We start from the raw sequence: 25842 nt of genomic DNA, 5'->3' as shown, positions 1-25842 counted from the left end.
AAGCCGCCGCTGGCCCCTCAACTGTTGCACTCTCATGTGAAAATAGCTGCAAACAGATGTGCAATTTTACAAATGTACATCTTTGAAAAAGCAGAAGTGGAGCTTCCTGCACAACCAACAAGAATGGATCAAGTGGATGGAAGGTCAACAAGAAAACACAGTTGTTGCCTAAAATGTCATAATAGGAATCCTTTGGTGTACATTTGATCATTTGTAGTAAAGGATGTTTTTAAAGGATGCAGTTAAAAATACTTCTAATATGAGTGGAAAATATCTACAGACAAAGGTTTTCTTTATCTTAAATGCAAAATGTATATATTTTTTGTGTAGTTTTGGTTTAATTACTACTCAGAAAACAACATTTTGGAGTCTGGACACTCCTGTTAATTAATTGGTAATTAAATTAGATTATTTCAGTAACTGATTAATCGTTTCAGCCCTACATTCAATACGCCTCCAGACTGAAACTTGTTAGTGGCGCCTACTTTACTCTACATTAGCAGAACAACCCTGCTCTTCTTTACGCATAAATAAATACAATATAAAAATAGCAGCTTTGCTTTAATGTTTATATATTATAATACAGATAAACAGGTTTTGTGTGTGTGCTTACAGTCTGTCTGCGCAGTTGTCTGGCCGGTCCAGGAAGCCTCCGTCCATGACGAACTTGAGGACCTGCTCGTTGGACAGGCCCTGGTACGGCTGCTCGGCTAGGGTGCTGATTTCCCACAGGACGACCCCAAACGACCTGGTAAACACAGAGACCAGCTGATTAGACGTCTGACAGACTAATAAATCCGTCTGTAAACACTCGGAGGCCAGAAACGGAGCTGGTCCTTGTGAATACCAACAGAGAAAAGGTTTTCAGGTTGGTTTTCTGGTCTGGTTGTGTTGTTCTTGGTGAAATGTTGAAGAATAATCTGTGTTTTTACTTACCAGCAGTCTGAATGCGCAGTGAAGACGCCGTCCTTCAGAGACTCCGGTGCCATCCACCTGACGGGCAGCAAACCCTTCCCTCCCTTACGGTAGTAATCCGTCTCATAGATGTCCCTCGTCATGCCGAAGTCTGGGAACAAAACATGATTGAAAGATTCGGAAATTAAGCTAGAAGGATGCAGAGATTTTTTTAAGATTGAGATATTTCCTGAGTATAACTGGTCTGTTTATCTACATCTTAAAGGTGACCTATTATGCTTCCTTGAACAGGTTAGGATTGGTCTCTGGTCTATACAAAGCATGTTCGTTACATTTTTGGCTCAAAATTGTTCCTAAATAATGAGACTTTAGTCCCGTCAGTTCTGCCTACTTGAGCTATTTGAGCTGCTTTAGGGTGGTTTGACACTTTAAATCCAAATAAGCTGTTGCTGGCCACGCCCCCAAACTCAACATTTTACTCGCATGTGAAAATGGCTGCAAACAGACGCGCAATTATACCACCATACATGTTTGAAAAGCAGAAGTAGACCCTCCTGCACAAACAACAAGATTGCAGAAAGAGATTTCTAGATGGTAAGTCAACAACAAAACACTTGTTTTTTCCAGCAGCCATTGTACAGCTGACCAAATGTGCTGGAGCTCAGCTTGGGTTGCCAGGCAACGGTATGGGGTCCACTGAAGTTGCTAGATAACAGCAGAGTCCCCACTGACTGTGAGTTTTTGAAGTGGCTCCTTTTCCAGACACCAAAAAATATTAACGTTTTGCCAAACACTCCCCCACCCCCAAAACAAAAAAAAGCTGGACTGTTTCTAGAAGCAGTAGAGACCCAAAGGGAAGAACAAAAACATGCAAACAGAAGGGGTTGACTGTTAACTGTGACTGGAGCTTTTCAAACCATGTATTTTATAAATCTTTATTTTCCACAGTTTGAACCAGTCAACAAATCTCAAAAAGCTCCGAAATGAAGACACAAAAATCATCCAACATCAGTCTTCATAACATCAGTGCCAGTAATCATTAACTGCTCTCAGAGGAGCGCAGTTTTTGGCCGCGTGTTCCTGTTTTTAAAGCACAACAATATCGTTGTGCAACCCAGTGCTGACACAAGCAGGTTGTTGAATTAGTCAAGAATTGGGACACATTCTGTGGCACTTACGACCCTAAAAAGTTGAGTGTGAAACATTATGACACAACAAGTGGAAAAATGACCTGAAAACTGTGAAGGTTCAGTTGTGCTGCAAACTGCAACCTAAATAATGACCCACTGTCACTGGAAGAGTTCACATTGTCCTCATGTTAAAACTTTAAAGTAATTAATTTGAATTTTACATGCTAGGCTAGGAGTTTGTAACAGGTAGCTCTCATAGATGTTAAAGGATAAACGGTTTTAAATATACATTTTATAACAAAAGATGGTTTAAGCTGTTCTTTAATATAATAAATCGATTTCCCACAAGAAAGTGACACAAAAATATCATTTATGATGTTGTACATATACATTTTTTGTAATAAACTTGGAAACTATTAGTCTTTTTTTCATTTTTCACAAATTTCAACATCCCACAGAAGGAAATGTAGACATCTCCTTTCCTGCAAACATTTTATATTCTTCTTTATTTTAAAATCTAAATACTTAAATTAAACAGAGCTCTTTAAAAATAAAATTCTCAAAGTAGAGATTTATGAAAATCTTTAAGTTGTCTTTTTTTTACAGCTTCAATTAAGTATTATTTAGCTACACTGAAGACAAATATGGCTCCTAGTTCACAGACAGAATGAGAAATGAAATGTTTTCAAGAAATAATAAGCTCAATAAGTTTTAGCTACATTGCGAAGAAGAATGGGTAAAAAATTAAATCTGTAGACTTGTGAAAACCATCTATTTATCTTTTAATTTACAATAAATCTCCATTTCACATATATGATATAGATATAATTAAAAGTAAATTTGTCACAGATTGCATAAGAATGTGTCTCTTCATGCTGCCACCAGGGGGCGACATCAGAAAGCTTTTATATAGCCTCCAAGCAAAACGTACCTCCTATCTTGACTGTGAAATCGTGAGCCACCATGCAGTTTCTGGCTGCCAGGTCTCTGTGGACAAACTTCTTGGCGTTGAGGTAAGCCATGCCGTCTGCGATCTCGGCGGCCATTTGGATCATCTCTTTCAGAGTGGGAGGTGGACGCCCCGGGTTATTCTGAGAGACAGGAGACAGATTTTAAACGTATGATCTACAGCAAACTGGCCTGTTTTCCTGAAATGCTCTCAGCCAGCGCCAGAGGTAACTGTTTAAATCCTCTGTCAACATCCCTCAGTCCTCTGCCCACTCCAATGAATGTGTTTGCAGACATTAAACCACACAGCTTCCTGTGGCATTTAAACGTTACACTGGTAGTCATTTAATTACAGATATTAAAACATCCAATGCAAATGTTTTTGCAAAAACTGTGGAAAAAATCTTGTGTTTCTCTGTGCAATCTTTCATGATGTTGCAGTCAGAGAGAACGCTAAAACGAAAAATTAAGCTAAACCCAAAGAAGAATAAGGTTAAAAGAAAAATAGTGCCTTAAAACAAAACACTGGGACAGAAGAGGAAGAGAGTCACACGATGATGTATCAACATCACTACAAATAGATACAAAGTAGGACAGAACGATACAACGTAAAAATAAAATCTCAAATTTTTTTCATACCAGGTCTGATTTCTGATTTTAAGAGATTTTTTTTCTTGCTCTCCTTTCAAAACAAAAAACGACTCTTTAAAAAGTGGCTTTTAGTTCAATTATCTCTTCTTTGAGTTTTACTTTTATTATCAGAAAAAAGACTGAATTTCTCCAGTGGCATGTCTTCAAATTAAGAGGAAAAAAAGTCGTTTAAATGAGAAAAAAATCTTCTAGTTATCAGGATCTGACGTTACCGGCTCAGTCCATCTGGTTCTTTCTTCGAAATAGACTCAGTCGTTCGAACAATCGTTTCAAAGTCCTGCCGCTGATAACAATTTGATGCTGATGTGTTAAAATATGACGCGTTTCCTTATCTGTAAAACCAATAGTAGAACTTCACAAGATGCTCAACATTCCTCGTTTAATATTCTTTATCTTTTTGTGTTCGAGTTCTCATAAAATTGCTATTTCATTCTCCTAATATGACTTCACTCTTAAAATATTATGACTTTATTCTCATTTTATTAAAAAGAAAATCTTAGCCTGGCCCTAATATTCTCAAAAGCCCAAATAAATAGGAGTTGTAAAAGACGCTTGTCAGCAAGATGGCGGCACTGGGTGTCAAAAATTAAATCTTCAAAAGCCAAAAATTTGATTAATCAATAAACAGGTTACGTGCCTTCAGCATTTAATTTAGCATCTTAGTTCAGAGATTTTCAGTTCAGAAAATCTCATCAGTAGATTCTCCAACTCACATTCTTGCCTTTAAAAGTAACATTTTCATCCAGGGCTAAAAATAAAAAGAACCATCAGAAATTTGAATTTGTACATCCCAGGCTGGGACCGGTGGTGTATTTTTTCCACAAAAAAGCAGAAGTGAGAGGAAGAAACTAAACTAGCGAAGTGAAACCGCTGCGAACAAGATGTGCTACCTCAGCGTCAGGCCGCAGAGAGCGCAGGTAGCTCTTCAGGTCTCCGTGGGTCATCAGCTCCATCACCACCAGCGTCGGCTGGCCCTTCGACACGACGCCCATCAAGCGGACCTGTGAGGAAACAGCATTATTTATTACATTATAACTTCATGTGACGTATCTCTCGTCTTAAATACTCAAATTTAAGACTTTTTAAGACCATAAATTAATAAAATTTAAGACCTAAATCACAACAGAAATGTACAAAGGAAATAAAGGAACCCAAAACTGTTGAAACTTCCGGGTTTTTGTGACTCGTGGCAGCTTTGTGCTTTTTGCATGGCATACGGATGTCTAACTAGCTAGCAAGTATTAGCTTGCTAGCTTGTTACTGGTATCCTTAACTGTGTTGAGTGACACTAATGTAGTGAGCAAAAATGTCTGGGCATGACTCAAACATTTGCCTGACAAAATAAATAAAACATAGATAGAATATATGAGATTAAATAGTCCTGCCATAACAAAATGGCCTGTTATTAATGTATTTAAGCCTTAATTTTCAATAAACAAATGTAAGACTTTTTAAAGGTGACCTGTTATGCTTTCTTGAACAGGTTAATATAGGTCTATGGGCTATAAAAGAGATATCCATAAAAAATTTTTGCACAAAATTATTCTTAGATAATGAGATTTTAGACTAATCAGATCTGCTAGTTTTGAATTTCTTACAGAATGAGCTGCTTTAAGGCGTCTTGTCACTTTAAATCCAGATAACCTGCTGCTGTCCACAATGTTTACACTTGCATGTGAAAATAGCTGCAAACGATGTGCAATTACGCAACCATACATCTTTGAAAAGCAGAAGTAGAGCCTGCTGCACAACCAACGAGAATGCAGCAAGTGGTTTCTGCATTCTTTTGTCAACAACAAAACACTTGCTGGATTTCCCCGAGTGTATTATAAGCCTGGCATGCCACCAGGCTTTACTAGAAACCCCCCTACCAGAATAAAAACAAACGTTTTTTGTTTATTTTACTTTAATACATCAGTAAAGCAAGTTGTGCTAATCTAGGTTGACATAATAAAACATTCTATATATTTAAAAGAGATAATGGGATTTGATTGATACATACAAAACCTACAGAATAAATAGTTTTATTTAATGCACAGCTATATTTTCTTTGTTATTGATGTTTTATTTCTCAAATTTCTCACTTTGTAGCCATTTTTTAAACACAAAAACACAGTGGGCGATTGGTGAACTTCACTTCCCTAGCACCACTACCGCTGGGCTTAGCTCGTAATCTGGGGGAAACCTTGACTTGCCTTTTCCAGCGGCCATTGTACAGCATATAAAGTGGTTAAAAACAGCTGACTAAATTTATTGGAGCTCATCTTGGGTTGCTAGGTGATGCTGGAACTTTGCTGTACCTGCTGGTTTGTTACATTCTGGCAGTTTTTGAAACTGCTATTTTTCCAGACACCAAAAGAAATTTTTTTAAGCACTTGGGCTGATTTTTAGAACCAGTAGAAACTCAAATGATAGTACAAAAACATGCAAAATTAGTGTAAGACTTTGTAAGGATGCGCAGACATCCTGATAATCAGTTTCTTTACCACATGGTGGCAGCTGAAGGCCTTCATGACCGACGCCTCGTTCAGGAACTCGATCCTCTCCCTCAGGCTGGCCGACTCGTTCACCGTCTTCACCGCCACGTGCGTTTCGCCCTCGCCCTTCACGATGTCCTTAGCGATGCCCTCGTAGACCATGCCGAAGGAGCCCTGGCCCAGCTCCCTCAAGATGGCGATCTTCTCACGCGGCACCTCCCACTCGTCCTCCTCGTACACTGCAAACACATTTCAGGTTTTACAGCCTTCAGTTTCAGGGGAATACAGGCAGGCAGGTTAGGACAAGCCGAACCAGAGCATCTTCCAAGTTTTTATGAACACAATTAATGTCAAATTCTCTGATGCGTCGTATGAAGCAGCCGCTTCGGTTTGACTTACTGGAGTTCAGATGCTTTGATGGCTCGAGTTCATTTTAACCGTTTAACAGATAAAACTGAGTAAATATTTCTGCAAGCTACTGACTGGCAATGATGTTCTGCACCAACATCAAAAAATGTAAACAGATTAAATCAACTGAAGATGATTTACAAACAGGAAACATCAGGGAATTTCCGCTGACAATGAAACATTTAAAGGCCTCGTGAAGAACTGGGAATCTGACAGGAAATTTATCAAACAATAATGTCAAATACAAATGCAATACATTAATCTCAAGTAGCTTGAGATTAATGGTTGAGTTGTTTACATTTTTTTGTTACTGTTTTAGATAAAGTTTAAATTAGATACTTGGTGTTTTCTCTGCTTGATGAAAACGATTTGACCTTTCAAAATCTTTTCCATCACAACCGGATGCGTCACACACGGCTGTTTAAGGAATAAGAAGCCACTCACTGTGTCATTAAATAACTTGTTGCCAGGCAGTAACTATTGATCAAATCCACTTGGTGACTTTTTTAAAATAATTTTTGGCCATGCAGTGTACATATTAATTTACCTGAATGGTTGTTTTTCTTTATCTAGTCTATGAATCAACTCCTTTGTTGAAGTGAAACTCTTTAGAAAACACAAGCAGCTAATGCTATTGATTATTTCAGCTCCATTTAAACAGGATCCTGAATGAGGCGCTAAAATCCCTGTGGCGTTAAAGAAACATCTCAAACTCTTTCTGCTCACCGTCATTAGCGCTCAGGTACTCTGGGTTTGAAGAGGCGTAAATGGGTCCACTTGGTCCTTGGGTTTGACTGAAAGGAAGCAAACAAACACCTTGAGAGGACAAAGGGATGAGAATACATAGAATAAAAGAGTGAGAGGGATGCGAGAGCTGCGTACTTCTTCCTGAACACGACGAATCCAGCCACGCCCAGAAATACCAGCAGGACAAAGCAGACGATCGGCCCGATGATGATCTTCACGATGGAGAGAGGGTCGTCTGTTCAACACACACCGTCACATTTCAGGTGGGAAAGAAAACACTCAAAGATTCACAGGCTGCTAATTATACATGAACTGGATGGACACAACAACAACAATCATTTTTATCTACATTCTGAAGACTTTTGCTGATTTAGTGAAGCTCTGATTTTAAAAGAATTGAATTAAATATCGTGGGAAATGTAAGAAAACAGCACTTAGTTTTTCAATTTGTATCTAAATTTGGTAATAATCTTCAATGACCTGAATTTTAGAGAGTAAAATAAAAACAACAACAAAAAATGATTCAGTAAATCACATGAAAAAAAAAAAATTATTACTGATCCCAGATCAAACTCCAAACAATATCTAGGAAATATTCTACATTTCTTTTAGAGTTATCTTCATTAAAATATTTCAAAGTATTTTAATAACCAAACTGCATTCAATTTTGTCTTTTTTTTTCAGATTTGTTTTGGCACAAGTAGTCATTTATTGGATAATAGTTTGGTCACATGACCTCATCCTGAAGAGGAAAACCCGTAAAGTGTGTTTCAACAAGTCAAAAACCCCAAACACACCAGGAATCAAACCGTATCTTTGTTTAGTAAAATTTTCAAGCATGGTTGTAGTTTATGGAGTAAAGATTTGGGTTTGTAAAGAAAAAAGCTGATTTTCTCTCTGTATGGTGATAAGTGATTTATTCAGTAAATATTTTCTTGGTGTTTCACTTTGGATAAGAGAATTCCTACTACACTGTCAGAACTGTGAGCTCTACTACCATGATTTTTTAAAACACGCTGCTCCTACTTTGAATGCAGTTTTACTTTTTGTCCCTCGTCTCCTCCGGTAGTTTTCATGAAAAGTCGTCTCTGAGCTCAGTTTTTCTTCCACAGACACTTACTGGGGTCCTGGACGTAGAAGTACGAGGGCTCGGTCCACGACCCGTTTCCAGCCAGCGACGTGGCTCGGATCCTGACCGAGTAGTTCCCAGGATGCATCACTTTCAGCCTGCAGCCGCCGGACGCTTTGTACATGTTTCTGGACACACAGTGGGGCAGCTCCTGCAAGGAGGTTTGGCAAAAAATTTACAGTTATTTTTAAAATTTTTCCTGATTTTTTAAAAGGTTATTTTGACTTTAATGCCGATATTTTATGACGTTCTGCTTTAAAACTCCATGTTTAGTTTCCCCCCAGTAGAAAAACAACATGTGTGGTTACAAAAACATGTTTTTAACAGAAACAACAGGCATCAATCCCTGAGATGAAGCCTATGTTTTTTCCACGTTTCCATGGATACTAAAACACTGCACAGCACTAAAATTACTCGCCCATTAGGGCTCATCAAACTAAGACCAGGCAAATTTCAAAATAAGTCACGTAGGCATGGTCTCTTCACACTGCTGCGCTCAGTGGATGGAGTTAATTTGTTGCTTATAAATTTGTTAAAAGTTGCTGTTAGTCATGAATAAGCCAGAAGACGCTGCTGCTCTGTGTTGGAGGATCTACGTAAAATAAGCGAGTCTTTACCTCAGGGTCTCCGACTCTCTTGTAGTTCACCTCATACAGGATGATGATGCCGTTTGGCGCTGCAGGCTCCTTCCAGTGTAGGTGCACCGTGTTTTCTGTCACTTCATGAGTGATTTCACCCAAAATGTTGTCAGCTTTATCTGTGAGGAACAAAATCTTTCAGAATCACCTGTTTCAACTTCACAGTTTCTACAAATTCAATATTATTCCAAATTCTCTTCTGAGAGGCTGCAGGTCTTTTTTTTCTGTACAGAATTGGGAAAACTGGCTTTTGTTAATCATGTTGCAAAAAGACTGGACATTAACTGGACTTATTTAATTTTAAGATGACTCCCATAATTGTGACGGTTTTTAGTAACTATTTGTGTAGCTAAAAAATTTATTAAGCACCTTTAACTATCCAATTATCCAAATAATCAACAGATCAGCTCTGCACTGTTTTGAAGTTAAGCCGAGGAAATTTGGGATGAAATCTTCACGTATTTTTATAGCTGCAGATGATCAAAAGTTCACTAAAGCGATGTTATTTTGTTGCATTTAGGTAATAAATTGTTTACTTTCTTATTCAAAAAAGGGTTTGAATTGTTTATTTGCATCTTTTAATGTTTTTCCAATATTGCATAAATGAAAAATTCCCATCAGAATAATCGATAACGAAAATAATCGCTAGTTGCAGCTCTAATCAAAAGCTTATTTTTCCATTCGGAGGTGTTTTACCTTCAGGCATGGTGCGGGCACTGACGTACGCCGCCATGCTGCAACGGTTCTGGTCAGTGGGATGGTTGCAGGCGTGGACCTCGATCTGGTAGCTGGTGAAGTGTCGCAGGTTGGAAATGACCGTGGACTCCTTGGCGTGGACGACCACCATGGTCTTCGGGTATTCCTTGTTCTCGTCCTCGTCGTTGGGGACGCCGGTGCTGCCCGGCGGGCTGGCGGCGGTGGTGAGGAAGGGCTGCGTCCTGTTGGCGATGCCCATCACAGAACGCCGCTGTCTCGGGCGTCTACGAAAGGCAGATGTGTTTAAGTAAAAAAGAAACTGTCAACTTTAACACATGCAATTAATTTAAAATGTTTAATGCATTTATGTTGATTAATTTTGACCTAAAAGTTTCTCTCTTGCAGAGAGTTGCTTAGCTCAAAGCAACACGTTACACAGTCTTGTACTGCGGTCAATAATGCAGAATTGCAAACGCGAGTGAAAAAATGAGCAAAGAGAGAAAATTTTGCTTTATAAAACACCAATGCCCAGTAGAGAGGCTATAGACCTCGATTCGAGTTTAAATCCCGTCTGTGTTTCCTTTGCTGCATTACCTGTCAGATAAAAGGCAGCTACGCCAAAAAATTCTTAAAAAAAATAAACAAAAACGCTGCAATGGACATTTGCACAAAACCAAGACATTATCAAGCTACTTATTGCATCGATAAGTTATTATTCCTTCGAAGAACAACTAGTTTATAGTTAACGTTTCTAAATTACGTCTGAAACAAAATTACTTCTTCCTGAATATGAAAACTGAGATGCTTGGTTTGAGACATTGAGAAAATGTGTTTTTACATTTCAAGCTTATCGAGTGAAGCTGTGATTAATTGCAGCTCTATAATGTGATTAATCTAATTAAAGTTCCACAAAAACTTACAAAAAAAATACGTATCTGATGATTTTATAAAATAAAAACCAGCGGTTTGACTTACTTGACCTCGAAAACTTCATTGTGAAGGTAGTTTTCAAAGGTTTTCCTGTACTCCGAGTCTTCTTTCTCCTTCTTGAGCTCCTTGTCCGTTTTTGGGCAGGCACAACATTTCTTCCCCTGGCCCTGGTCCTCCGTCTGGTTCCACTTCTGCTCCTCGTCACTGTCCACCTGAGTGGGCACCCGCGACGGCAGCTTCATTCCTGGTGGCAGGCAGACATGCGGAGCGGGGAACACAGAGGGACATGACAGGTGAAATAAACAGCATATTCGCTATATCCACACACTCCTGCAGGGATTGTCTGTCATTGTCAACCTCAGCAGTAGCAGTGGAGATAAATTAACCCTGACAGGACCTCCCTGCAGACTCCAATCTCTATAAACATGCAGGCATTATAGAATCGATGTGCGAGCGGCGCAGATCGGCGCTGACGGCTGGAGGCTGACGTGAGCCGAGCCGGGCTCAGAATAATTGAACCAAAATAAATGTTTGAACTTCGTTTGAACCCGAGCCAGAAGCCAAACGAGGGTCTGGACTGTCTGACGTTTCATTTCCAGATCACATTCACGTAAAGGAGAAGGAGCTCGTAAAAAGAAGTGCAGGTGCTTCTCAATAAATTCAATTAGTTTCAGAAAAGTGCTAAACACAGACCCGTTGCTACGGCAACCGGCTGACAGCAGCTCTGCTAGCTGACAGAGCTGAGATTACGTTCAAGTGTGTATATATATATATAAACCCTGAAAAACATTTCCACACAAAAAAGATATGTAAACATAAAGAAACTGAACATTCAAGTCCATTACAGTTTTATGCTTTTAGGCTTATTGAGCACTTATTAATAACAATTGATTGTCTGAAAACTAGCAGTGGTTGATTAATTTAAACACCTGCTCTATTGATGATCTATTAGAGTAAGAAAGTAGATGTTTGATGTCGCGTTATTTTAGTTTTAACTGAACCGAAACAAACCAAACGGTGCAGCACAAGTACATGCAAAGCTAGCATAACTAACCTACTCACCACTTTCTCAATAAATATATATATATATATATATATATATATATATATATATATATTTATTAAATGTTTTTACTGTCCTGTGAAATGTGACACTCTTGGACAAATAACAGCAAAACATTGCGTCACTTTTTTAAATTCTTTGTCTGATTGTGTCCTTTTCCCAACAATCATCAATATAACCAACTGGATGCGTAGCAACGGTGCATGTGTGTTGCACAATAAGTCACCTGACGGCGCATCCAGTAACATATATCAATGGAAAAAGTACTAAAAATCTTTGAAGTGACATTAGCTCTCATGCAAAGCCATAAAAAAAAAACCCACTCTCCTGACCCAGAAGGCCAGAAACCAACAGCGTCTCACCTTTCTGGCAGTAGTCAAACTTGTAGAGCTCGCTGGCCTCAGGCTGGCGCTGGTAGAAGACCAGGTAGTGGGTGATGTTCCCGTTGGGATCGTTGGGAGGTTTCCACTTCAGGATGATCTGAGAGGACGAATTGGAGGAAGACATGGGGTCCAGTGGTACGGAGGGCTCTGCACAGACATTGAGGAAAGAACTGTTAACCAGGAAAGATATTTAATGCTCAACAGAGAACAAATAACAACTAGGATAAAAAAAAAAGACTGTGTGTGTTGTATGTGGACAAAATCCCCTTGTCCTTCTTCCTTCATGCCCATGTTCCTAAACAACTGCATAGCAATTTATTTTTGGAGTATTTGGAGTTAATGTTCAGAAATATTCTCAAATGTAATTTTGCTGAAAAAAAAAACTTGTTTTATTTTCTATTTTCATTCATTTTTATTCTGATTCCAGTTGACCAATACGCCTCTTGATCACTCTAAAACAACTGTTAATTAATTGCAGTCACACAATCCAATTTCCTCTTACATAAACTATGACAAGAATGGAAAAAATACTTTGGTTTGTAAAATGGGTACAAAATACTTAAAAAGTTTTACTCAGGTTTTCAACAAACCTCTTCTATCATTGGTAGCCTGAAAAATTTAGCTCAGAAAAAAGGACATATTGTTTCCGAGCTTTTGGTTTCTGTGGTGTAAAATGCAACAGAAGTTTACAATGGAAATGCACTAAATGCACATTTTTCAGAGATAACCTACTTCACAGATTTGGTACAAATCTAGAGATAAATCACAGTTCTTTGTTTTAGAAATTACAAGAGGAAAATTGCAGTTTCGATCCACTTTGCATTTCAGATTGCTGCTCGATAACGCGGCGCTTACTGGCACACCGCCACCTGCTCGGGTTCTCCCCGCGCAGCTTTTTAGTGTTTGATGTTTGCGTCATCAACTGCTTTGGTTTTTGGTCGCAGGCCTTCATGCCACAAGTGGAAGGAATTTATTTTTTTTACTTTTACAAATAAAAATCTGAAAACTGCCCCCTTTTACTCAGATGATTCCAAATAAAAAACAGAATTTCCTTCATAAATCCCTTATTTGTTACGTATAATCCTGCTGTGTGAGTTAAACTCAGTTTCACAAAGGTGTCTGCCAACCTAAACAGAGTCGAAGTTGAAACTCGGTGGTGGCAGAATAATGCTATGGGAATGTTTTTTCCTCAACAGTGATGGGGCTAAGCAATGAGACAGCATAGAAAAAAATATTGTAAATGTTGAAATCCTTTAGTTTTGGTTGGAGGGTCACTGTTGGATCAGTGGCCCAGTCAAAGTTCAGACCTAAATCAAATAAGGAATCTAAGGAGATTTTTAATTACTGCTCTCCGTCCAATCTGAATAGGCTTGAACAACTTTGCCAAAACAGAAAGATGACCCCAAATACTTGGAGATTCTACAATCATTGACTAATGAGGGAACAGCATCAAATGTACACCACTAAAATAAAACTATTTATGTTTGCCTATCTACTGGCTGAAAGAAAACGTTTGTTTTTGCCAACCCAAGTCTATATGTCTTTTATTATGCCTCTAAATTACAAGTAGCCCTGAAACTTTATTAGTGCTCACAACACTTGTAGTAAAGAACTTTTTTTATTTCCATTTGTTAGAATCCATACTTTCAGGATCTGTAAATAACTCAAATGCCCCGAGTTGATGTGCTCATGGTTTTATTGTGGACAGTCACATTTACAAAACAGCACCACTCTTCACATTATGAGGAACAAAGACAGTGAGTTAAGAGATTAATATTCTAATTTGAGGATGTATACATTAAGATTTAGTGTTATTCCAGAGGTATATCATCAAATCCCAAAAAATACATTAAAGTTTGAGATTATAATGTGACGAAATGCGAAACAAATCAAGGATTATGGACAGTTTAGCGACTAAACAATGGACTTCTTTTACCCCTATGTGAAGCTGCCAGCACAGTTATGAACTGACTTTGTTTTAGTTCAAGGTCATTTTAAGGACTCAGGTTATTGCATCAATCACTGTCAACAAACTCCACATGACTAGAAGTTCAGTCAGTGTGAGATTTATGAAAACTGAGGGATTAAACACGAGAGTGTATTGGTAGGATTAAATACAAAAGACTTTAAATTGCTAATCTCTGCTTTTACTCTGTTGAACATTTATACTTTCAGATGATTTTATCCTGAAAGTCTTTACAGATGACGTGGGAAGTGTGTGTAGCAGCAGAATATGCAATATGGAGTGTGTGTGTGATAGATTGAGATTTATTGCCCGTGTGTTATGACGTTCCTCCATGACAATGCGACGAGCTGGTTCGACCGCATTGTCAGACCAGGTTTGATCAGCGCCAGCTTATACTTAATGACAGCTTTCCCCTTCCGATGAGGAATGTTGGTGAGACGCGACAGCGACCAGGAACCGGGAGCAGTCGCCAAACGGGCAGAAAACAACGCTCCCCCGACACGGCTGGCTGGCCGCGGCGTCTCGGCTGGAGATTTGTTTTGTGCGAGCGACGGATGTCATGTTTGATGCGGTTTGCAGGGAAGGAAATATATTTTGTCTGAAAGGAAGACAGCCAGACAGGTCACAGTGTCTGTAATTAGGCCGAGCTGCACGAGGCAGGCTCTGTGGGTGGCAGGGGACACGAAGTTACCAAGGAACAGAGGTTTGGTTAGACACCTTGCATGAGGTGGAGTCCTGGCAGGTCGGCGGCAAAAATAACCGTCCAGCTTGCTGTTCCCTGTTTGCCTTATTTTTGTTTTAAAGCAACAAGCGACCGGACGATGTCCAGTCCGTGAATTTCATCATACTAGACCTGCAAGTAACGATTAATCGGATAAAAAAACAATAATTTTTATTTAACCACTTAAGCTTATTATATACAATATTGGAAATATATTAAGATGCAAATAAACTAATAATTTTATTAATTTTTTAAATAAGAAAACTGTTACTGTCTAAAATGCAGTATCAACATTCCTTTAGTGATGATTTGTAGCGAAGGATGCATCTGCATGAACATGTGAAAATCTTTTCTGCTTCATTCAACATCATTACAGTTTAGTGCTGATCTGTTGATTATTTTTGAGATTAAAGGATTACTAATTAGACAGAAAAATGTGCTTGTTAGGTGATTTTTCTTTTTAAAACAGTTTTAACCAAGTGAAAGAAGAAATATACAACTTCAGGACTTTTGTGTAGAACATATTTACAGTCAAAGGTGTTTTTTATCTTTAGAATGCAAAATAAGTGTATTATAAGCCTGGCGGGTCACCAGGCTGTACTTGTGCCCCCACCAGTCTTATCATTGCTCATTTATTTCAGTTTTTTTTTATGTTTGCATTTTGTTGGTGTTCAGATATTAATCTTCAAATAATATGTAATTATCAAGTGATATTTGAAAATTTCCTGTCAAATGTAAACATTTTTTAAGTCAAAAACACGGCAGGCCGCTGGATGAATGACTGGTGAGCGCTCCAACCACCAGGCTTAGCAAGTTTTCTGGGTGGAAACCTTGAATGTATACATTTTGACCTTTTTGGCTTTGTTACTGCTCTGAGTTTGTCGTTAGCCTTTTTGAGTCAGTATGAGCCAGTTAACAGTTAATCAGTTACTAAATCAGTTGATTATTTCACAATTAATATGATTAATTGTTTCAGACCTACTTTTGATGTTTTGATGGTGAATAAAATTATAAGCATTAATTTGATCTCACAAAAATTACATCAAGATAGGAAAAAAAAAAAAATCTGAGCCATTTATGTCAGTCTTACTGGTGGCATTGGTGCGAACGTAGATGATATTGCTCTTGGCCCCGTGGACCTGATGCTCGTCGGACGCAGAGAGCTGCGTTTTCACCATGATGGCGTACTGCGTCCATGGCTTCAGCGGCAGGATGAGATGACCCGGCTCGGCCTGCTCTTTGTCTCGGCGCGGCGGGTCGACGTCGGCGATCACCCAGCTGTTGGAGCCGCAGGCGTCCTGCCCGTCAAACTCCGTTACGTTCTGAAAAGGTCTGCAACGATCAAAAAAACAACATATAAATGAAGCGCAGTGGGTGTTTTACATGGGGAAGGATTTAATTTGTTTTACTGCAGTTTGTCATCAGAGTTATTGAAGCAATCAGAAGAAGATATCTGATGACTTGTGTTGTTAAACTTTACACATTATTCACGTAAGATGAGTGTTACAATTTGTATAAAATAGAGTATATATTCTAAGACAGATAACATCAGAAAAAATTAATGGAAAAAGATAAAAAGAGGATCTTTATATTCTTTGTCCAAGGTGACTTTAATGCAGCTCTACTGATGTCTTATTTAAAATAATACAAACCAGCAGAAATAAAATCCTAACGCATCCATCTATACAGACTCACATTGACATTTTTTGTACAATTTATGCAGAGGTGGTGAAGACGGATTAGTATGAATGATTATTTGATATCTTGAGATTTAAAAAATGAGATAATTTCAAGGTTTCCTGACATTTCAAAGACATACTGCAAGTACTGCAACATATTATTCCATGTTGATATTCGTACACTTTTCCCGAAGCAAAATTCAAGCATTTTCTAAGTAAGTTTTAAAAATTATTCCAGCACCGGACTTTGGAGATAAAAACAAAATAAATAAACTAAAGAAGAGAGTTTCAACTCGCTGTTATATGGCCTTATTTATCACTGCTGATAATGTCTGATTATAATAATCTAGATGTCATGGGCAATATTAACTAAAATATAACAAAAGTTATACACCCTGTAAACCTGACTGGCTGGTCCAAGAACAAAACACTCATTTAACAAAAAATTGTATAACATATAGGTTAACCTTTATTTCGATTACAAGGATAAAATTGTGCAGTTTGAATAACCAGCATTTTCAAGGAGTTTATACAAAAACCAAGCAGGTTGTAAACCCTCAAAACACATAACTGAAATTCAAGCACTTTCAAGGATTTCAAGCACTTTTAAAGTCCTCAGACCATAGCATTTATTTTAAAATATAAAATATTATATTAATCCTTTAAACATTGAGAAACAAAAGTGGAAGGAAGACACAAAAAAAGTTAGTAAAAGAAGGAATGAAAAAGATAAAGCAAAGATGGACAACAGGAAGGAAGGACACAAGTTTATTACTTCCATGTTTTGAGGGTTTTAAGAATCAGAACTGATTTTAGAAATGACCAATTTTCCACAACGCTGACCTTTTCTTTCTCTTTTTATTAAGGTTCTGAAATAACAACCGTCTGGTTCTGCTCCCACCTTGAGGAGGACTTACGCTTCTTTGTAGAGAACCATGAAGCCCAGCAGGTCTCTGAAGTCCGGAGGCCAGAACGGCTCCCACTTGATCATGATCTTATCACTCATGGTTCTGACCTGGGTGAACTTCAGCACGCGGTTCTCGCCTGGAAAACAAAGTGAAACAACAATTTGCTCAGAAAATTCCAGCAAAATCATGAATTGGAAAATATCTGGAGAAAAATATCTGTGTTTATAGCTTTATTTGACACTTGTCACCTGCAGCTTTTCAATCATTTTCTCCCATCTTCACAAATCATAAGGATGCAGATTTTCTCTTACACACCGACGTCATAGTTTATAGATTAAACTGCTTTTCATAGGGTTCTAGAAAACGTAGTGAAAAATCAACTCAAAAGTTTCAATACCTTGAAAGTCCAACTTATTTCCACTCTTGTCATTTTTGTTGCTGTTTTGTGATAAAATGTTACAGAGCTGAAGAATTATATCATTTTAGTATAAAAACACCTGTCGATTTTTAGAAAGATTATTTCTTTTTTTGTTTTCTTAGAAGTCCACGTTTACACCTACTCTAGGAAAACAGTAATGAAGCCTCTTAATGCCTCAACAAAACAAAGAAAATGTCTTGTTCTGTGCAGCTGAGTGGAAAAATATGCTCCACTCCGGTGACCTTCACAGGTGAGATGGTTGTTGTCCAAGTAAAGGTCAGATGGAAACCAGAAGTTTAAGAATTTATACAAGCAAAAATTTGAAAGAAGAGGATCAAGATTGAACGAATCAAAAATACAAAAACTGTTTTGATTATTACAGTATCAGCCTGATGAAGCAAAAGCCTGTTTAAATGTCGTTCTTCAGACAATTTATCCTGGTTTTCTCTGAAAAAAGAAAATTTATGATTTATTTTTTACCCAATTTAGGAGCCAGCCTCTTATAAACAACTCATTCTTCAAGCAAAGCACTTCTTTGGAGGGATTACTGTCAAAACTGTGTGGTTCAGCGCTGATTGAGTGTTTTGTTGCGTTTTTCCTCTCCCAGCTGGAACCAACAGTCCTGCTGTCGTCGTCATAGCAACGGTGGAACACTGTACAAGTTTAACCTTTATTTAAAACTTCTTTCACGGACAGAGACGACCAGGATATTTTATGCCCAAAATGTAGAAAGGATGTCAATTGATTCTACTTTTTATTCTGTTACCAAGATCCACTGAATCAATCTATTGTAATGTTGATCTATAGTTTCAAACAATGCTACACCTGTTATAGTCAAACACTATGTGAGTTTTAAACAAAAACTGGATAGAGACGGAAGATAGTGTTGTGTGCAAATAGGCGGTGGAATGTGAACTGAAGGAAACAAAATAACAAAAAAAAATTATAATAATAAGATCTTTCAACTTCTTCATAAAATCCCAAAAACATTTAGTGAAGTTAACAACATGCTAATATGTAAAGACATATTAGCATGTCTTTACATGCTAATATGCTAATATGTAAAGACGTTCAAGGGAACTGTTTGCACTGTTTTCCACTGTGCTGCTTCTTCTTAGAAAAACAAAATCAGTGTAAATGTCTCCAGGAAGTTATCTACAAACACAAGACAGGAAGTGACAATAACAGCTGTGCCATGCGTCAGTGTGTGTCTGCTACAACAGTCACGTCTGCAGACTGCGGTTCCTTACATGAGGCCTGGTCTCCGTTGGTCTTGGAAGCGATTTCGTTCTTGACCCGCCGCTCCTTGGTTCCCGTCACCTCCTCCATCTTGCGGATCTCGGACATGCAGAGCTTGGAGTTGTAGTGGAAAAACATGCGGCCCTGCAGGATGGTCAGCTTGTGTTTGGACCAGTCCCAGAGCTGCCGCAGGTTCTGGTTATCCAGGGCGTAAAATGAATAATTCCTGGAAAACAGCGGATGGACTAACAGTGAGCATTGAAGGCTATTTCTGACTGCAGAGCTTTAAATAAGAAACATCCACCACAATTTCAGAATTAAACTTTGTTTTTTGTTTTTTTTTTTTTGAGAGCTCAAACCAAAAGCACAAAAAAAAAGACATTTGGAAATGTCAGACTGTCTGCTTTTAACTCATAATTACAGGAAGAGGCTCTGAAATAGTTAAGGACGAGGGAGGATTACCCGATTTCCTGTTCTTCTCCGCGAATGAGGCGGAGTTTGCGGAAAAATGAGAGGGATACGAGAGCGTAGGAACGTCGCACTGTGAGGTAACCAGTGATCTCCTCCAGCTGGCCCAGGCTGGCCTCCAGCTCAGCTGCAATGTTGTCTAGAAAAAAGAAGAAAAAAAAACATTGAAACCAATCCTGAAACCATAAAAGTGAGTTTCTTGAGGCACTAGAGACATTTATTAAACAGTAGCTGGACATAAAGAGAAGGGGAAGAACAACACATTTATTTTATCATCAGCTGTATCTTTAAAATTTTATTTCCATGTTTTGTTTTCTAGCTGCTTGACTGGGTGCTCTTGACGTAGCCTCTTTGTTTTGGACAAAGTCAACAAGCCTTTGTTTTGCCCTGCAGCGCTGACGGGTCGCACGCTGTCATGTGACACCACCAAACAGACCGCAGGTACTCACTTCCTCCCCGCAGGTTGATGACCAGGCTCCCATTGAGGACGGTGCAGCCCCTCAAGGCCTGGGCGGCAGTGACAGAGTCCACCGTCTTCAGACCCATGCACACTTTGGGACAGGGGCCTGCGCAGGGCGTGCAGTTGAGACTAACAAAAATAAATAAATAAATCAAATGAAGAAGTTTAGAAAATATCTAAGAACAGAAGGGTGTGCTAATCCTAGTACCTCTTTTAGTAGTTCACCAAATAGTAGGTTGTTTACACTATGGCGCAAAGGCGCAAAGTGAGAATGTTTTTGACTCAGCAAAATATGCCCATTATTTAAATCTGATTATAAAGATAACTGGAGTAAGTCTGTTGCAATAAAACTAAAATACTTTAAAATACACTTTAAAATAGTGTCGTTAGTTTATAAATCACTGAACCGATTAGCACGTAATGCATGAATGATCTGCTGTTGTCATAGCAACCTTCCAGGCCTCTCAGGGCTTCTGGTTCTGGTTCTGGTCTCCATCACCAGAATCAGAACCAAACACGGAGAAGCAGCGTTCAGCTTCTATGCGCCACAAAACGGGAACAAACTTTCAGAAAACTGTAAAACAGCTGAAACACTGAGTTCCTTTGAGTCTAGACTTGTTTATAGAGGCTTTTGTTCCATTATTAATGAAACATTAACCAACCTTTTTTATTTGTAATCACAACACTTGGAAGTTTATAATGTTTCAGATGTTGATTTTTGTGTTTTTATGGTGTAAATCGCTTTAAACTGCCTTGTTGCTGAAATGAGCTATAGTTATAAACTTGATTGATTACTAAATTCATCACATTAAAAGGAGCTTGATAATTTTCATTCTGATGATTAATAATTTTTTAGAAGGGGGGCAATTTTGTTTAAAGAGACAACATAATACATTTTATGTTTGGTTTTGGTTGTGTGGTTTTCATTTTTGTTAAATTTATTATTTTTTCGTTGTCATGTTTTATTTTGGATATCTAAAATACCTTCCAGTTCCAGTGTTAGAAGCTCTGGGCAAAATTTCTGCTTATTGTTCTTCAAAAGAACAAACCTGCATTATTATACCATCATGAATATATCACTACAAAACAGCAATATTATTACTTATAGCAATAATTACTGGGACAATTTATCACTTGCTTTTTGCTTTGTTTAATGCAGTTCCCACATGTTGGTTCAACTTCAGACTTTTACAGGTTTACTTTTCATTTAATCCATTTTTATACAATATTAGAAATGCATAAAAATATGTAAATAATTAAATCTCCTTTTGAACAATAAAATAAACATTTTATTGCCTAACGTGCAATAACAGTATTTCTTTAGTGAATGCTTCCTCATTTGTAGTAAAAGATGACTCTGCATCAATCCTTTCCGCCCGACTTACCAATAAAGTGTAGGATTGATCTGTTGATTATTTTTTGGATTAACCAATTAATATTTGATAGCAAACGATGCTTGACAGGAGATTTATTTTATTTTTTTACAGAATTTGAAATGGGTGAAGCTAAAAGTACCACTTCCCAAGTTCTGGATAGAAAATATTTATAGACAAACGTGATGTTTTTTTTTTTTTATCTTAAATTCAAAATATACATTTTTGGTACCATTTTGGCTTAATAACTGCTATGAGTATGTTCTTTCAGCAAACGGCCTTTTAATAGTCTATATATTCTGGTTAATAGTCAATTGCTAAATTAGTTGACGGTTATTTCAATAAATTAATTGAACACGATTAATCTGATTAATAATTTCAGCCCGAACTGTGATTACTACGTTCATGTTTGGTCGAAGTCGATTTTATCAGAAAGTGAGAATAGACTTTTGCTTGAAAGTGGTGAAAAACAGTGGATTCGTTTCAATTTTTTAAATAAATCTAATTTAAAAATACTTTATTTGTCCCAAAGGGAAATTAATCTGTGGCTGTAGATTGATAAAATATTGGATGCAACATGTCTACAAAGCAAAAGCTGTTGCGACAATGGAAGTGAGCAGCAGCTGATCTGCGACGCGATGTTGTAACAGTAGATCAGATTAACAAACAGCTTCCAACAGCAAAACAAGCAGCTCATGTGACGCAATTCTTAAAAAACGGCAGGCGCCTCGAGGGGAAATAAGCATTTCTGTCTTCCACATAGCAAGCTTTGAGCATCGTTTATTTACTTAGTGCATAACTTCCCTGAACCGTCTTGACCCTTCTTGCTTTTTTCCTTACTCTCTGGTGCCACATCCGCACTTTTACTAACTGCGAGGAGAGCACCGGTCATCCTAACAGCGAGCCAAAAAGGGGAACAGAGACAGTCACAGTGCGAAAAGCCAAGGATACGAGTCCAAATGGGTTCACTACAGGTCGACAGTAGCCTGGAGGTTCAGATATGCAGGCTTTGTTGATTCATTTCCCTGGAAAAGCGAGAGCAAATCTGCCCAGAGAGCGGCTACCTATGCTCGATTTTAAGCGTCTTTATTCTGGAGACAACGAAAAATCTACAGCTCATCTCCAAAAACTGGCAAAAGTAAACTAAACAAACACTTTAGTTTAATATCTGATCATTAAAAGAGGCTTTACCCAACATATATGTATGGGTTAATATTACATTTTTATCCAAAGATTAGCTTTATGCCTCAGAAGCTCAAAGCAGAAAAGAGCGAGCATCTTTTCTGTCTGAAGAAAGGCTGCCCCGGCGCTCCGTCTGCTCTCTAGCTGCTTGTCAGGTGTGAATAAGCGCCGTGTGACTCTTTAAACGTGAAGGTGCACACTGTTCAAATGGGAGATTATGTACTCTGCAAATCCTCTGTGGATTAATAAAGGTTAAACACACATAACGTCACAAACAACCAGAGCACAACGGCTTTTCCCCGTCACAGCTCTGAGCGACGGCCTGGCTGGACTTCGCCGCTGCAATCGGCTCATTGACAAACGTTTTTATTTCCTGCAGAGAGACCGAAGAACAAAGCCTCCAGTCAGAGTAAATGGACGGTAATCCCTCAGCGCCCGTCACGTTCTGCTGGTGTCTAAACATTCATGAGTTACAGAATCACACTGATTTTTTTTCAGGTCAAAATTACAGATTTTCCCAGATTCTGATTTCAGGAATTTTGATGTCAAGAATTGTTTTTGATTTTTAGGCATAAATAAAGTTAAACAGTAATTTATGAACACAGTACTAGATGGATGAATGGATGGAGGGATGGATGGACGGACGGACGGACAGATCGATGGATGGATCTTATGAACAATACCACAGAATAAAGTTTTATAAGTTTTAAAAGTTTCCCATATTTATTCCCACCAGGTGAATCCTTAAATCAAACTTTTTCCTTGTCCTCTTAGGTAGAAACTCGGGTTTTCAGCTGCTGACAAACTGGCTCTCAAAACAGAAATAAAACCGTTTTTTCCTCACGTCAGCGTGACTCCTTACTGCGATACGAGGACAAACGTCTAAACATAACAGGCTATAAACGACCGAACAGTGAAAGCAGCTTCACGTCTCAGTAGCTGCATTTGCATACCACTCGATCTCTGCAGTGCAGACACCTGCAGACCAGAGAGCGACACCAAAATGAGGAACACTGAGTCAGAAACGCAGATGTGCCAGCCTTCCTGCACCGCTGCAGTGCTCTGACCTCACTGCTGGTTTCTGTGTGCAAAAACAAACGAGGTGATGCCAGCGCTGTGGGGACTTTCAGGTCCTTCTGTTACAAACACGAAGCAGGAGTTTATAGTTTATATTAACAAAACAAGCAATGTTTTCGATTCCAAAACCCTTTCAGCTACTGAATTATTGCATAAATAGAATTATAAGCTCAACAACAAAGATACTTATTGTTTTTCTGTTATTCAACCATCAAATTTGTAAAAACTCATATTTCAAGTGTTTCAGGGACCCCTGATCATTCATGCATCATCTTTGAGGGAATGATTCTCTAGAAATGTAAACTGTGGATGCTAATCATGCTTAGCATTTAGATGCCATTTTAGACTTGAATAGTTTCGTTAAACTAATTTTTTTGCACAATTTGCACACAGAAATAGTATTTTCCAACATCCCATCAGATTGTGTTTTGAAGCAAAAATTAACCCCTAGTGGGGGAAGAAAAGTAGATTTGTCGCTCATCGCTGTTGTTTGCAGACGTCACTTGTGTATCAAATTAACAGACGTACCAGAAACGCATTACAAAGGTTCCAGAGAGCGACACCAAAATGTTTCCCAGGACTTTTCTATGTAAAACGTTGTATTTACAAATAAATAAAAAATGTTAATCTATTAAATTAATCGTAATTATCTCATTAAGAGCCCTGGCCCTAGTTAATATAATTTTTTACCATAAACTGATTACAGACTTTTAAGGAACTTTAAGTTTCAACACGGTTTTTAAAATTCCCTTTGAGGTGTTTTCCTGGTCTTTCTAAAAGTGGAAAATTAAATATTAAACATGAAAGCGATACGAGCTCAGTGTGGGAGTCGGAGGTGAGCCTTGTTTTCTGCAGCAGAGCACAGAAGGAGCAATTTTCAAAATAAAAGCTTGATGGCTTTGGTTCAGCTTGGTGATACATTTTGTTTTTACCCAAGACCAACAAAAGGGAGAGATCTCTGTTACTAAGAGAGAGGAGAGGAGAAACAAGATGGGAGAGGAAGCTGATGAAGCCGTTTCCACGCCGACCCTCAGATCAGTCCACAGCGTTTTCACTGATACACTCACGCTATTGGCTGTGTAATTTTGCGTCATCGAGGTCAAAGTTCAAGAAATCTCTAACAACACTGTGCAGACTTCACTGAGTTGGGGGTGGATCCACGTCAAGCGTAGTCAGAACGCTGCGTGGCGCATACGACACAAATGAATGAGTTTCAGTGTTTCCTTCTTCCATCTTTCCTTCCCTCTCTTTTCTTTTTGTCTCTTATTTTCCCTTGTAGTTTTACACCCTTCTGTCCATTTTGTCTTTCTTTCCAGATTTCTTTTGGCATCTTTGTTTTCTTTCATTCTACCATTTTCTTGTCATCTTTCCTTGTTTTACAATCTCCTCTTCCTCTCTTTTCTGGATTTTCAACCATGTTTCATTGCATTTTTTATTATTTTTCCAATCGTCCTATCATTTTTCTTTTCTTGTTTCTCATTCCTTTTATTTCCAATTCTTGGCTTTTATCCATCTTTCATTGCATTTTCTCCAACTTTTTTCCAATTTCCTCTCCTTTAATCCTTCTATTTTCCTTTCATCTCTTCTTTTGTTCCCTCCTTCATTCTTTTCCCTTCCATATTTAATTGAGATATGTTGAATTTTTTTGCCCCGCTTCTGCTCTTTTCTATTACACATCAAATGCAGGTGATGTAAAAAAGAAAAAGCACACATTTTGACTTAAAACAGCAGAGCTACAGAGCAAAGATGCAAAATAAAATCTATTCTAAAGCAGCATACAATGCACAGTTCGCTGATTAAACATCTTCCCTGCAGGCCATCAAGCAGCCATCAGACCGTCTCGAGTGTCCACTTACGTGGAGGAGTTGCCTATCGAGTAGCCAGAGGGACACTCTGGGATGCAGGCACCGTTGTGGATGACGTATTCGTAGCAGTCAGAGCTCTTTTCCTGCTTGCACCTGTTGTGCAAATCCTGGCAGAAGGCGAGGGAGACGCAGCGCCAGCCCTTGTAGGTGAAGTAGTTTTCTGGGCAGCGCTCCACGCAGCTGTCCTCGTGCAGGAGGCCGCGGCAGGCCACGCAGTGCCTGGGCGAGTTGGGCCTCAGGCAGCCGCCCAGACACTGGTAGTGGCAGCAGTCGTCGTCCTTGGTGCAGGCTCGGTGTGTGCAGTTGATAGGACACACTGCGTGGAGAGGGAAGAGACATGCAGTTTAGACGGAGTGGGCCAAAGGGAGATT

General features: G+C 38.6%; 1 protein-coding gene across 1 annotated transcript in view; it reads right to left on the bottom strand.

The window, feature by feature from the left end:
• Positions 1-25842, bottom strand: part of insra (insulin receptor a) — an 82850-nt gene that overhangs the window by 22900 nt on the left and 34108 nt on the right. The window contains exons 3-20 of the mRNA XM_007563810.2: positions 25463-25787; positions 19964-20103; positions 19509-19653; positions 19058-19272; positions 17399-17525; positions 15893-16134; positions 12095-12262; positions 10715-10913; positions 9740-10023; positions 9023-9162; positions 8397-8556; positions 7412-7511; positions 7256-7323; positions 6131-6360; positions 4535-4645; positions 2977-3136; positions 937-1066; positions 614-748 (exon numbers count right to left, since the gene is read on the bottom strand). Of these exons, the coding sequence (XP_007563872.1) occupies positions 614-748; positions 937-1066; positions 2977-3136; positions 4535-4645; positions 6131-6360; positions 7256-7323; positions 7412-7511; positions 8397-8556; positions 9023-9162; positions 9740-10023; positions 10715-10913; positions 12095-12262; positions 15893-16134; positions 17399-17525; positions 19058-19272; positions 19509-19653; positions 19964-20103; positions 25463-25787 (3079 nt within the window). The remainder of the gene's footprint in view (positions 1-613; positions 749-936; positions 1067-2976; positions 3137-4534; positions 4646-6130; positions 6361-7255; positions 7324-7411; positions 7512-8396; positions 8557-9022; positions 9163-9739; positions 10024-10714; positions 10914-12094; positions 12263-15892; positions 16135-17398; positions 17526-19057; positions 19273-19508; positions 19654-19963; positions 20104-25462; positions 25788-25842) is intronic.

The sequence above is a fragment of the Poecilia formosa genome, unplaced genomic scaffold, assembly GCF_000485575.1.
Source record: "Poecilia formosa unplaced genomic scaffold, Poecilia_formosa-5.1.2 Scaffold151, whole genome shotgun sequence".
Classification (NCBI taxonomy): domain Eukaryota; kingdom Metazoa; phylum Chordata; class Actinopteri; order Cyprinodontiformes; family Poeciliidae; genus Poecilia; species Poecilia formosa.
This window is presented reverse-complemented; position numbering and strand designations above follow the sequence as displayed.